At 34.1% G+C, this 12,226-nt stretch overlaps 1 protein-coding gene across 1 annotated transcript in view; it reads left to right on the top strand.

The window, feature by feature from the left end:
- HFM1 (helicase for meiosis 1) overlaps window positions 1-12,226 on the top strand; it is a 38,172-nt gene that overhangs the window by 13,075 nt on the left and 12,871 nt on the right. The window contains exons 12-23 of the mRNA XM_063344290.1: window positions 830-873; window positions 965-1,066; window positions 3,190-3,335; window positions 4,766-4,860; window positions 5,660-5,793; window positions 6,696-6,743; window positions 9,465-9,545; window positions 10,134-10,225; window positions 11,038-11,144; window positions 11,235-11,282; window positions 11,500-11,597; window positions 11,684-11,815. Of these exons, the coding sequence (XP_063200360.1) occupies window positions 830-873; window positions 965-1,066; window positions 3,190-3,335; window positions 4,766-4,860; window positions 5,660-5,793; window positions 6,696-6,743; window positions 9,465-9,545; window positions 10,134-10,225; window positions 11,038-11,144; window positions 11,235-11,282; window positions 11,500-11,597; window positions 11,684-11,815 (1,127 nt within the window). The remainder of the gene's footprint in view (window positions 1-829; window positions 874-964; window positions 1,067-3,189; window positions 3,336-4,765; window positions 4,861-5,659; window positions 5,794-6,695; window positions 6,744-9,464; window positions 9,546-10,133; window positions 10,226-11,037; window positions 11,145-11,234; window positions 11,283-11,499; window positions 11,598-11,683; window positions 11,816-12,226) is intronic.

Raw genomic sequence — 12,226 nt, 5'->3', positions numbered from 1 at the left:
TTGAGCTAATAAAGTTGCTAGCAGAGGAATGTCTGCAATGAAGTCATCATCACAGCCGACGTTCTTTTTGGTAAATTGGCACTCCTCTTGTGAAGTTTTACTTGCTTCTCAGATTTTTAGGGTACTTTTCACATTAAATTGTTTGTAAAAGCTGCTTTCTTAACATATAAATGTTAATTCCCGTGGACTTATACGGCCTCATAGTGCAAAGATCAAGCATATGAATAGTTGAATTTGGTGTTATCTTACTCGTGTTTTAAGTGAAGCTGTAAAAACTCTTTCCGTTATCAGATTTCTTTATTAAATACAACCCTGACCCATATTAATTATTATTTACTTCAGGGTTGCCTCGTTGTGGCAGCTGCAGAAACTATTTCCTGATTTTGGACCTTAAACATGGTCTTCTTTGCCTATTGCGAACAACACATCTAGATAGTAGGTCGTGACTTGGAAAGGTGACTGGGCTGGAAAGCTGCTACAGCTGCCTTTGCGAAGATGGGAAAGGTGGTGGTTGAAGCTGTCCAAAGAATGTGTATTTACAAAGTTATTTTAAGACTATGTCCTTTTGATAGCCTAACATGTATTTGAAAACTAAGGACATCCGTAAAAAGCACAAATGCAGTAGAACTATGGGAAAGTACGTAAAAAATGTACAATTCAGGGAATACATCGTAAAGTCTTTGGTGGGGTAATAGTGTATCTCATTTCACGTGAAGCTTTATTTTTGCCTTTTAAGAACATACTTTCATCTTTGTATACTCTACTTACACTAGTGAATCTGTTTTGTGATTTTGAAGTATTCATTTTTATCTTTTTGTGTGTTGCATAGATTACAGAAGTCTGCAAATTCATTGAAAGATTCCAAATTGAGAGGTAAATGTAACCTGCTGCTTCTCTGCTCTGTGAATGAATACTTGCTTGAATAAACTTAGTCAAGTGATGGATATAATTATTTCATTATCAGATCTTTTAATGTATGGCGTGGCTTATCATCATGCCGGTATGGAGATATCTGACAGAAAAATAATTGAAGGAGCTTTTGCTGTAGGAGACTTACCGGTACTTTGTAAGTAAATTTAACTTTGGAAGTCAAAATGTTGTTAACGTGTCCTGAGAAGATTGCAGTTTGGAAGTGGTAATATTTTATGATTCTGTAGTTTGTTTAACCTTCGGAATTGCTTTGTGAAATCCAGATAAAGATGTGTTTGTGTTTCACATGCACTTTTACCTTGTGGGTATACATACACGCTGTTACTAAAGACCACAGAACTTTTATTCTTAGCACACACGGAGGTCGTCCTCCCTCATATGTCTGGCCATGTCCATTTCCTTTTCACGCCACTGAGCCATCCTGTTGAGGTGGAACTCTCTGCTAGCGTGTCTTTCCTTAAAGTTCACATGATGTTTTCTTTGTGTCCTTTGCAGCAGTGGCTTCCCTGAGGGTGATCTTTTACATCAGTGCTTCTTAGATGGGCAGGATACTATTTTTAAATTCCCGCACAAGGTGTTTTGACTGATGGGGACGTTCCTAAGAAATACTCCATCTGCTGTTACCTGAAATGAGATGGTATCTCCTTGAGAAGTGATGGTCTCACCTCATCCAGACGCTTTTTTTTTTTTTTTTTTTTTTTTTTTTTGTAAAAAAGATTCCGACCCTATGGGGAAATGCCTGTGTGGTTCATGTACAACACTGAAAGATTCATGGATTTTTTTTTTTTCTTTCCTGTACAATGGTCATGACTCACTATGAAAATTCAAGGTAGATACCTTGACTGTGATCTGGCGACCTTGCTAGAGTTGCAATGTCCATGGTATTAAAAAGTCTCTGCATCTCTGCAGTCTACTGTACTGTGGCTGCCTGGTGCACTTCGTATGGCTTTGCCAACTGCAGTGCCATTTCTGAAATCTCAGGAGACTGTGGTTTTATAATTGCTCTATGCAAAAATAACTTCGAAACCCTGTGCCACAGCTGAGCACAATGCAAACATGCATTTCAGTGGACTGTCACTGAAAGAATGCAAAGTTGGTTTGTATGAATATTTCAGAATTGTCTGAGATAGTAGAATTATGTTTCTACGACTGAGGGGAAACTGAAAGAGTATGGGGTGTATTCCACTTCATATGCCTGTGAGCATGATGTGGGGTAGGGTTTTAACACACCTTTCACAGATACTGCAAAGGGGAAAAATTCTTTGGTCTTGAAATAGAGTGTACATATACTCACAGCGTATGTGTATACATGTGTGTATATATATACACATGCACATACATGGACTGAAGCTCTGATTGCACTAGTAACCTTTCTTGGCAACTTTTTTATGGTTAGGTCATTTTGCTTTGACAAATTTCCTATTTTGCATACCATAACAATATAAAAAATAATAATATTCTCACAAGATCGTGTGGTTATGCCGATAGTTTAGATCATATTCCTCTTTCCTGATGCACCTATAATTTCTAATTTTAGTTCTCATTTCATTTCAAAAAAGCATTGGAAAATTAATTAATACTTTGTTTTCCTAGTGGAATAATTATATCAGTTGGTGTGTGTAGCTGGCTTTCCATGTTCAATTCTGGCCACCCCATAAATTTGTTTGAGAAAGCATTAGAAAACATGAGTGTGAGATAATTTGCCACAAACTTGACTGGTGTTTTCCATGCGAGAGTGTGTATTGGTAAAGTATTGTGATAGTATTGGTGGGGATTCTGTTTTGGTACCGTGGATATAAACAATGCTAACGACTGATGACTTAAAAAAAAAAAAATAGATCTTAAAGATATTGATCACCACAAAGCAAGATGAAGTCATAGCTGTATTCAAACATCTATCCATGAAGAAATATGAATAATGTTTCTTCTATGTGTGTGTGTGTTACGTTGAAGACGGATTGGATTATGGATTATCTCCAAATGCTAAGGAATGTTTAAATAAAAATAACTGGGATGTAATTTCTTAAATAATACTTGATAATAAATGAATGCTGATGACCAGATACAGAGAAATTGTTATGCAAATACATGTCTGTAATCTACGTCTAATTCTTTGAGATGCAGAATGCTTACTGACTTCACTAGAAAATAAGAGCTCCTAGGAATCAAGAGTTAGTCACTTATTTGCTGCTTGTTTCATGTCTGCCAGACATTTCAATGGTGTTCATCTTGTAATCAATATATTTTAATCGGATGTAGTTACTACTAGCACGTTAGCTATGGGAGTCAATCTACCTGCACATCTAGTGGTTATAAAATCCACAATGCACTATGTTGGAGGAGTGTTCCAAGAGTACAGTGAAACTGATATTCTGCAAATGATTGGGAGAGCAGGAAGGCCTCAAGTAAGTTAATGCTGTATTATAATGATTTTATCTATAGGCAGATCAGTGGAAACTATTCTTGGCAAAGAAACTACAATGCTAACAATTCTACTGCAGCATTTGGTTTTGCAAGGGTTGTTATGAATAGTTAAATTACTCCTGGGTAACTTCTTAATTGAGAAAGAAATCTGTTTGGTTTTGTATTGCCCTCTAAAAAGTACTGCTTCACCTTGCTGTCAGAAAAGATCTAAAGATTACATTTGGGTTATGTATTGAATAGGGATTAGAGAAAAAGCAGGAAGCTGACACACAACTTATAAATTGCATGATAAAAATTCTGGAATATTGAATAGTATAGACAGCAATGTGCTTTTGTTCTCCTAACATCAGAACAAGAAAACATCTAATTAAGTTAGAAGTGGAGTAGAGGGGGAGGGTCAGAAACATTGCCTTCAAAAAGCTATAATTCATTTTGCTTCCACAAGAGGTTGCTGATGCCAAGTATGCTGTATTTTAGAAAGGTTTTAGACATTGCTTTGGTTGTAAAAAGGAAGTGTGGGGTGTTTAAAAATGGTTATTTTAATTATACCTCTTTAAAGTCTCAGAATCATTTATGTTAAATCTTACACTTTTAAGTCTTTTAATTTTTAGAAGTACAGATAAAGCCTAATACAGGAGGTAGCTTACCCCACATCTGTCTGCAGAGGCTGCTTTTATTAGCCACTGTGGTATGTTGTGTACATGACAGTATTTTTATCTGGACCTAAGATCTAAACTTGTTTTGTAATTCAGTAAGATTTTTAAAGTTGTGACTCAGAATCCTAAGCCACAAGACCTGAAATATTTACCAACATCTGTCTTTCAGTATTACGTACTCTAATCTGATCTAAATAATGCAAAAGTCAGGAAGCTTCTCATACAAAACCTAACAAATTATTAGTCTAACAGTATTTTTCCATTAAAAACCAAAACAATCTAAGTGAGGTGTCTTGAGAGTAGATGATAAAGATTATAAAAAAATTACTATAAAAGACTTGACTGTTCATTTAAGACTTTCTAATGTTTGGGGATTACTAATGAGAATTCGTGTCAATAAGTTATTTCTGTGGTTGTGGTTAGGAGTCCTTTCCTCAACTGTGGATCTTGTAGGGATGTCAATAACAGTTCATGTCTGTGGCGTTTGTGACATGTCTCTTACACGTACATTAGCACGTACAGGCCGGTGTGCTGTCCTGCCTGCCAGCAATGACTGGAATCCCAAGTCCTGCTTGCTACCCAAATGAGTTAGAACTTGCCTTTAAGTTAGAGAGGCCTTCGCATTCAACAGCCATTTCAACATGGATTTTAAGAAAAAAGTTTTAGTCATTTCAGCAGATATGTGATGCATATTCAACTGTATTTTTTTTGCTAAAAGCTAGAGAGCAGTTTTTGTTTGTGGTTTTATTTTTCAGTTTGACACTACAGCTACAGCAGTTATTATGACTCGTTGGAGTACAAGGGAGAAGTATATACAGATGTTAAACGGTGCTGATATAATAGAGAGCAGGTAACAATTATTTTTAATAAGACTATATAGATGGTAGCAATGTTTCATGGTTTCCACAGAATGCATTTTTTCAGGTGGATTTTGGGGTGTTACATTGGTCTGTTTAGAAGAAATTTAAGAACGTTTTAAGGACAATCAAATCAAGCTGTTGATTCAGAAGTTAACAGCCTCTGTTTTGTCAGATAAAAGCATCTTTAGAACATATTAAACTTAACAAAAAAAAAATAGTTGTAGATTCCTGCTGGAAAACTGAAGAAACTGAAACAGTACATGTTGCAAAGACAAAAAACAAGAAATGAACCCAGGTCGTGTAGAGACATGGTATTTCGTTGATAGAGTCTGGAAAATACCAGACTACAGAATTCACTTGATATGAACAGGTTATCAAGAGAAATATATAGGAAAGTTAAGATGCTGCAGTGTAAACCAGGAAATTTTGCTCATGTAATTTTGTTAGGGTTTAATTTTTCAAATATCAACACTGTGCTGTTGCTTTGTTTTCTAAATAATTGTGAAACTTCACAGCTGAGAGAGTTTTTTTTATTTTTGCTTACATTAAGCCATAATAAACAAAGTACATTGTCGATTATTTACATGGTCTTTACTCTTTTCTATTAATTTCACTGATTAAAGTGAACAGTTGATAATTAAAAAAAACCAAACAAACCAGAAAATTGTTGTGGTTTAGGGGGAGTGGTTTGTTTTGTTTCCCCCAAAAAAAAATAGTTTTAGCTCTTTTTGTACTACTAATTGGTAAATGTACTTAGCTTTTCCTTTTTTTTTTTTTTTTCTTTGCTAGCTTACACAGGCATCTTGTTGAGCACTTAAATGCAGAAATAGTGCTACATACTGTCACAGATGTCACTGTAGCTTTGGAATGGATACGATCAACATTCTTGTACATCAGAGCCTTAAAAAATCCAACTCATTATGGTTTGTTGGGGTTTTTTTTAATTGATCTAAATTATGATACTAGGATGTCTTAGATCCATATTATTTGTTTCTTTCTTTTTCTTAAGGACTTATTTCATAAGGGGTTGAAAACAAGATATGTATTATGGCCTGTAACATTTTTAGGAACAGCAGTTTCAGTTGCTTTAATATAAGTAATAGGAGTTTCAGCATGGTATGACACTTTAAAACTATGAAGAAGGCATGTATAGCTTCATAATGGTCTATTTCTTTTGATCTTAATACACTGGATCATGTATTAATGCAGTATCAAGCCATAATGTACTTTTCAGCACTGAATATGTAATCTGCTGCTAAGAAAAAAAAATTGCCTAATATTTCAAAGGTTTTTTTAAACCAAAATTTCAGTAATCTTAATGCTGGTGTCTTCAATTTGTCTTGTCCGGAACAGCCTCTTGGCCTCCAGCCCTGACCATATTGTTTTTTCCTGGCCACTTGCTGTACACCTGATTTGGAAGTCATTGGGCGCTTTCTAGAGAGAATTTTTATTTAAGGACTTATAGATGGGACCGGAACATAGCACATCTAGTACTTGAATGGATGTTACAAACTAGGTGGCTTCCTGTATTCTGAAATAGGAAAACTTTACTTGTGAAGTTGCTCACTGGCACTTCTGCAACTTTTAGGACTCTGATATTTTACATATCTGCAGCTTTTACTTTTGCACATCTGTTCTAATAGACACATATTAAACTATGTAGGGCTTTTCACTTGTTTCCAGTATAATAAATATTTACAAATTTTTCACTTTGGGGCATTTGTCTGGCTCCCAAAAATCAGCAAACCAGTTTTGATGGGTAGTGATAGCGAGGAGGAAGTATGTCATTGTATTAGGTTAAAAAGCCTTATGTCTTTTCATGAAGGTTTTTCACCTGGATTGGATAAAATTGGAATTGAAGCAAAACTGCAAGGTAATTAGCTTTTAAGCTCTTTTCAGTAAAATGTTATGTCTTAGAGCAGTTTCAGCCATGTTTATTATACATGTCCATTAATTTCAATAGATCCATTCACAGAACAAATGTAATTTACTGTGTTATGCTGTTGATTTTATTTAATTATTAATACTTTTGAAACACTTATCAGTACATTTTGACTGGTAGAAAAGCTTTTATTGTATAGAGGAAAAAAATTAAATGCCTTTACCTACCTCATCTCCACATATGTACTCAGAAATATGGAGCAGAGCACTTTAATTTTGATTGCTTGTCATTCTTCATATTTTTCTTTTGATTGATCTCATTTGCTTTCATTAATTTCAGTTACTATATGTTCAAAAAAGCCCTTTTCAGAAATTGCCATCTTCCCTTCATCATAAATTTAGCCTTAAAAACAAAGGATGTAAAATGTAAAGATCTTCACCTTGTTCAGAAACAGTTTTAAGATTGCATAATTATAGCATGTTAGGCAGCAATAATAAAGAGCAGGTGAAGAGAGAGAAAGCATTTTTTTATGATGGATATTTTTGCACTGGTCATTCAAAAATGCATAAATAATGCAAAAAAGGAATTTTAGAGAACTCCAGAGTGTGGTAGATCTTGTCCAGTGGTGGACTCAGTGAATTGGAAGATAGGAGCAAATTTTAAATTCCATGTTTTTGTACAGGTAAGTCACAGTACTTACATTGTGTAGGTTTGCTATTCAGAAATCTGGACTGGTATGATCTAAGAAGTCCACTCTCTGACCATGACATTTTGCTTTGAAGGTGTATGTTCTAGTCTACTATTTGCTTGATAACCTGAAGTTTGGCCCTTGTGCATTGAATTACTCATTTTGCTTAGGTGTGTCAAGGGAAGACTGTCAGTCTTTCAAAGATTTCTGTGCATTAAACATTCCATACAAAATCAGCCATATCTTAGATGTATGGATTCAGTAGGTCGTCTTAAGAATTATTTCATTATCTTAATTCCAAATTTAGTTTTAAAATTTTCATATGAATAGCAAATACATAACAGTAAAGGACTAAGGGAATGCAGATGCATAATTAAGAAATTGCACTTGCTCTTCAAGTGAGCAGTTACAGGAGAATGAGGCACCCAACTTTACAGATATCAAAAAAGAAAAAATAAGCAGCACTGTGTTTTCCCTGTAATACTGTAAAAATTACTGTAAGACTACTTTTAAGAGGCTTTTTTTGCCAGTTCCATTAGAAAACATAAAGCTGACTGAGTATTTTCGGAATCAGTGCCTCTCACCTTTAAATATGGAAATAGCATACAAATTATTTATTGATTTAAATCTAAGTTTTCTAGTAGATTCAAAATAAATATATTAATAAAAGACTACTTGCTAAGATTGTAAATGGAATTCTGCAAATCTACAAATGCAGTTTTCTCTCTTCAGTGAAAGTCCTCATGTCCGTCATAATTCTGTATATTTGTGTACTAGACCACTTGGAACTTAAATATCTGGAGGGGGCCTAGTACATGAAAACATAGACTGATATATGCCCTGAAATTTGTAGAGCCAATACTTGGACTCCACTTACACATTTATTAAATTTTACACAATTGCGTAGAAAAATTTGTGAGTGTTGTTGGGCTTGGTGGAACTATGCTGAGGCTGTTTATTGTAGGAGGGTTTCAAGGACACATCTCCAGGAATATACTTAGTATATACATCCAAATATGAGAGACGCTGACTGTGACTTGCAGAGAGGAGAAAAAAAGGAGCTGTTTTCTACCTTTTCCTGTCTTTTAGATCAGGACACTTCTGTTTTTGGAATGTAGGTTGAAAGGAATGGAGGGAATGAAGCATGTTACTACCTAAATAAGCTTTTATGGGAGAAGGCATGGTTTGAAATCACCTCTACAGATAGTGCTAGGGTAGAAGGCTTCATTTACAAATGCTTTTTAGGTGTGGATTATGTTTCCTTGAAGTGCTCTGATCTTAAAAACAACCTTTTCTTAAAGTTCTTACAGAAACCAGCTCCTTTTCCCTGCACGCATGAAATATTTTGTATAATGTAATGTAGTAATGTGTACAGCTGTTGATATTTTCATACATTTCATGTGCAATGTGAATGATTTCTGGTTGATGGGAACTATCACTTTGGGTGCTTTCCCAACTTATTTTTATATTCTGAACGTTGTATTTATATAATATTTGTCTTTTAATTACCTTGGTTTTGAAAGAGAGAAAAACAAAACACTTTGGTAATTCTCATGCAGATATCCAACTAAATAGGTTTAGTGAATTGAATACAAATGCACCAGATACAGTGTGGAAAGTTCTGATGAAGTATTCATAAATACCTGTGGATGTTTGACATTTCAACCATTTAAGTGTTAACACCGTAGCAGAAATCTTTTGTATAAATACTGTGGTCTGTCATTCAGAATTGAATATGGCAGCCTACATTCTATGCATCTAGTTTCTTTTACTTTGCTGTTCTTCCTTTACTGAAAAAGACTTGGGTTGTGCTGTATCAAACATCTTTGAGTGAGCTTTCCCCAGGCAGAAGTTAGCCACCAGCGTTAGTAGAAGCAGGATCATATTCTGAAACCTTTAATTGAGTTCAGTGGAATTGCTTTGGTATACATTCATTGCAATTTGATGAGGATGTTTCTGGTTTGTACATAGGTTAAGTTTTTCTGCATGTACTAAAAATACATATATTTTCAAATTGTCGACAGAACTGTGTTTGAAGAACTTAAACGATTTATCATCTTTTGATTTGATCAGGATGGATGAAGCAAAAAATTTCAAACCAACAGGTAACACTGTTTTAAAATGAACTAATTTTCAGAAATGATGTTGAGATAGGAGTGAACTACAAAAGGTGACAACAATTTTTGTGACCCATTAATAGGAGTATACAAATGTAGTAGAGAGTAGAAAGCAAGAGATTGTTTGCCTAGAGTATATGAGCAAATTTCTTTAATAAATCATGGAAGTTCATTCTCTTAATGTTGATCCATGAATAGATCTCTTTTGTTGCTGGTAATTTTGTTGCAGAGTAGGAGAAAATTATAAAATGTTATCACAGGATAATTGGATGTGACACAGTGCAATGTAGGACAGGTTTTGTCGATACCTGCTCTTCTCTACAGTCCTCTGCTAGAGGTGGCTGGCTTCTCAGCAACCACAGTTCACAGTCTGGTATATTAGTGTAAATTCACCTCCATTGGACAAAACTGCAAGCGTCATGTTTCTTTCTGCAGCTCTATGATGGGGTCAGTAATATCCATCAGACAGCTGGGTGGTAAATTTTTGTAGAAAATTAATTCAATTTTGTGACTTAAAAAAAACACACTAAAAATACTTGGCATATTTATTTTTTAAAGTATATTCTTCTTTTACAGAGACTGGAAGATTAATGGCATGGTATTATATTGCATTTGATACAGTGAAACAATTTTTCACAATTAAGGGAACAGAGACTATAAACGAATTGGTAATTATGTTCAATTGATTTTAAACAGAATAAAATATAAGAAGTGGAAGGTTTTATTTCTTTTACAGAGCTCAGGCTTTGTTTATATAAAGTATAAATTTTAGAGAATACATCTAAATAAATCCATATGGAGTATTTTTGAGGCTTTGTACTCAGATCTTTCAATTTCCAACTCTCCCCCATCATTAACCTTACTAATGAAGATACAAAGTTGCTGAAGCTGTTCTTTTTATGTATTAAACATTGTTTTGTTTTGTGGTTTAGTAGTTATTATTATTGCAAAAAACAGCTGAATGCAGAGCAGATTTTACTTTTAAAGGAATGTTATTGTCTTTCCGTTTTAAGTCATTTTCCTCTGTCAGGTAACAGGTGGTTATTGCTTCTGTTAAGTCTCAAAAAACATTTTGTTTTCAAGCAAATACTATAGTAGAACAGATTGGCCATGAAAAATTGGAATGCCTGTTCTCTTATGGCTATCTTTGTTACCAAAGTATGAGGAAAGTAAAGTGAAATACATAACAGATATGTATTGCCTTGTATGTCATAAAGCATTAGCAGTGTGGTTGATTTTTGGATAATTTCAAGTGAAGTAGTGATGTAAAAACTGAAAGAAAAATCTTCTGCTTTTGTTATATAATAACCTTTTTAGGAAGATGAAAGTTGGTCAGTATTAGAAAGAACTGATTGACCGTCTTTTCATGGTCATAGTGTTGATACAATAAAATTTTTTTAGAAGTGTTTTTTTAAAAAAAAAAAAGTTGGAAGAAGTGGTAGAAAAAATAGCAAAAACAATACAAGTTAAATTGTTACAGATTACAGTGATCTCCAACTGTGCAGAATTTCTGGATGTGAAGTTAAGAACAAATGAAAAGAAAATACTGAACACTTTGAATAAAGACAAGGACAAAATAACTATCAGGTATAAAGAATAAATACACTGGAAAAGGACAGTATCTTTTTGGCAATAAATAAAATGAATAGCAGAAAATATATATTTTTTCATGTATAGGTTTCCAATGGAGGGGAAGATAAAAACAAGAGAAATGAAAATAAACTGGTAAATATTACGTTGTATTGTTACTTCTTATTGAAAAGCTGTCATTTTGTCTGTTGAAGTCCCTGCTTAAATTTTTATCATTTTATAGAGGACCAGATCTTGCATTTCATTGTTTCTATTCTGAATTTTCTTTTGTTTTCCAGTAGAAACTTTTATGTTGTTATATTTTGCTTACAATATGGCTTTGTCGTATATACCATAAAATATTTTTTTTCAGTCTTATTCAGGCTCAGCTAGGATGCATTCCTATTCAAGACTTTACTTTGACACAAGATACTGGCAGAATATTTAGAAATGGCTTAAGAGTTACTAGATGTATGGTAAAATTTAATCCTTTTTTGGTACATACAATAATAAGCTAGATTTTATTTGATTAATACAACTCAGTCTTATTTTTACAGGGTTGTCTGACTTTCTGGCATCATTTAAGAACAACTTTTCTGCTTTATTAAACTCTTTGATTCTAGCAAAGTGTTTCAGGTGCAAACTTTGGGAAAATTCACTCCATGTGTCTAAACAATTGGAAAAAATCGGTAGGTACTAGTCAGAAATTATAAAGGTGTAATCTGATACAGAATCAAAACTCATAATTAACCTGCTAATTTCTGGAGTGTCTGCTTGCATAATTAAATGGGTCTCCTAATTACTCATTTGCCACAATCGAGTACCACAGTTGTCAGAGTAGTCTGTCATGATAAAAGTATTCCATTTAGTAATTTTCTTCAGGCTTTCAAAATATTTCAGAGCTGTTCTTTTTTCTTAGTGTTGATCTGGCTATCTTGCGCATATTCCACGTGTGTGTGATTGCGTATCTCTGACTAGGCTATGCCTTCCTTTCCAGACAGCTCTCACTGTGGGTTCTGTTACTCATATGAATGAAAGCCCTTTAATTTGCATTGATGTGGATAGGAATCATGAAATAGAAATAAATTTACTGTGCACGA

This window comes from Chroicocephalus ridibundus, chromosome 8 (assembly GCF_963924245.1).
Source record: "Chroicocephalus ridibundus chromosome 8, bChrRid1.1, whole genome shotgun sequence".
Lineage (NCBI taxonomy): Eukaryota > Metazoa > Chordata > Aves > Charadriiformes > Laridae > Chroicocephalus > Chroicocephalus ridibundus.
This window is presented reverse-complemented; position numbering and strand designations above follow the sequence as displayed.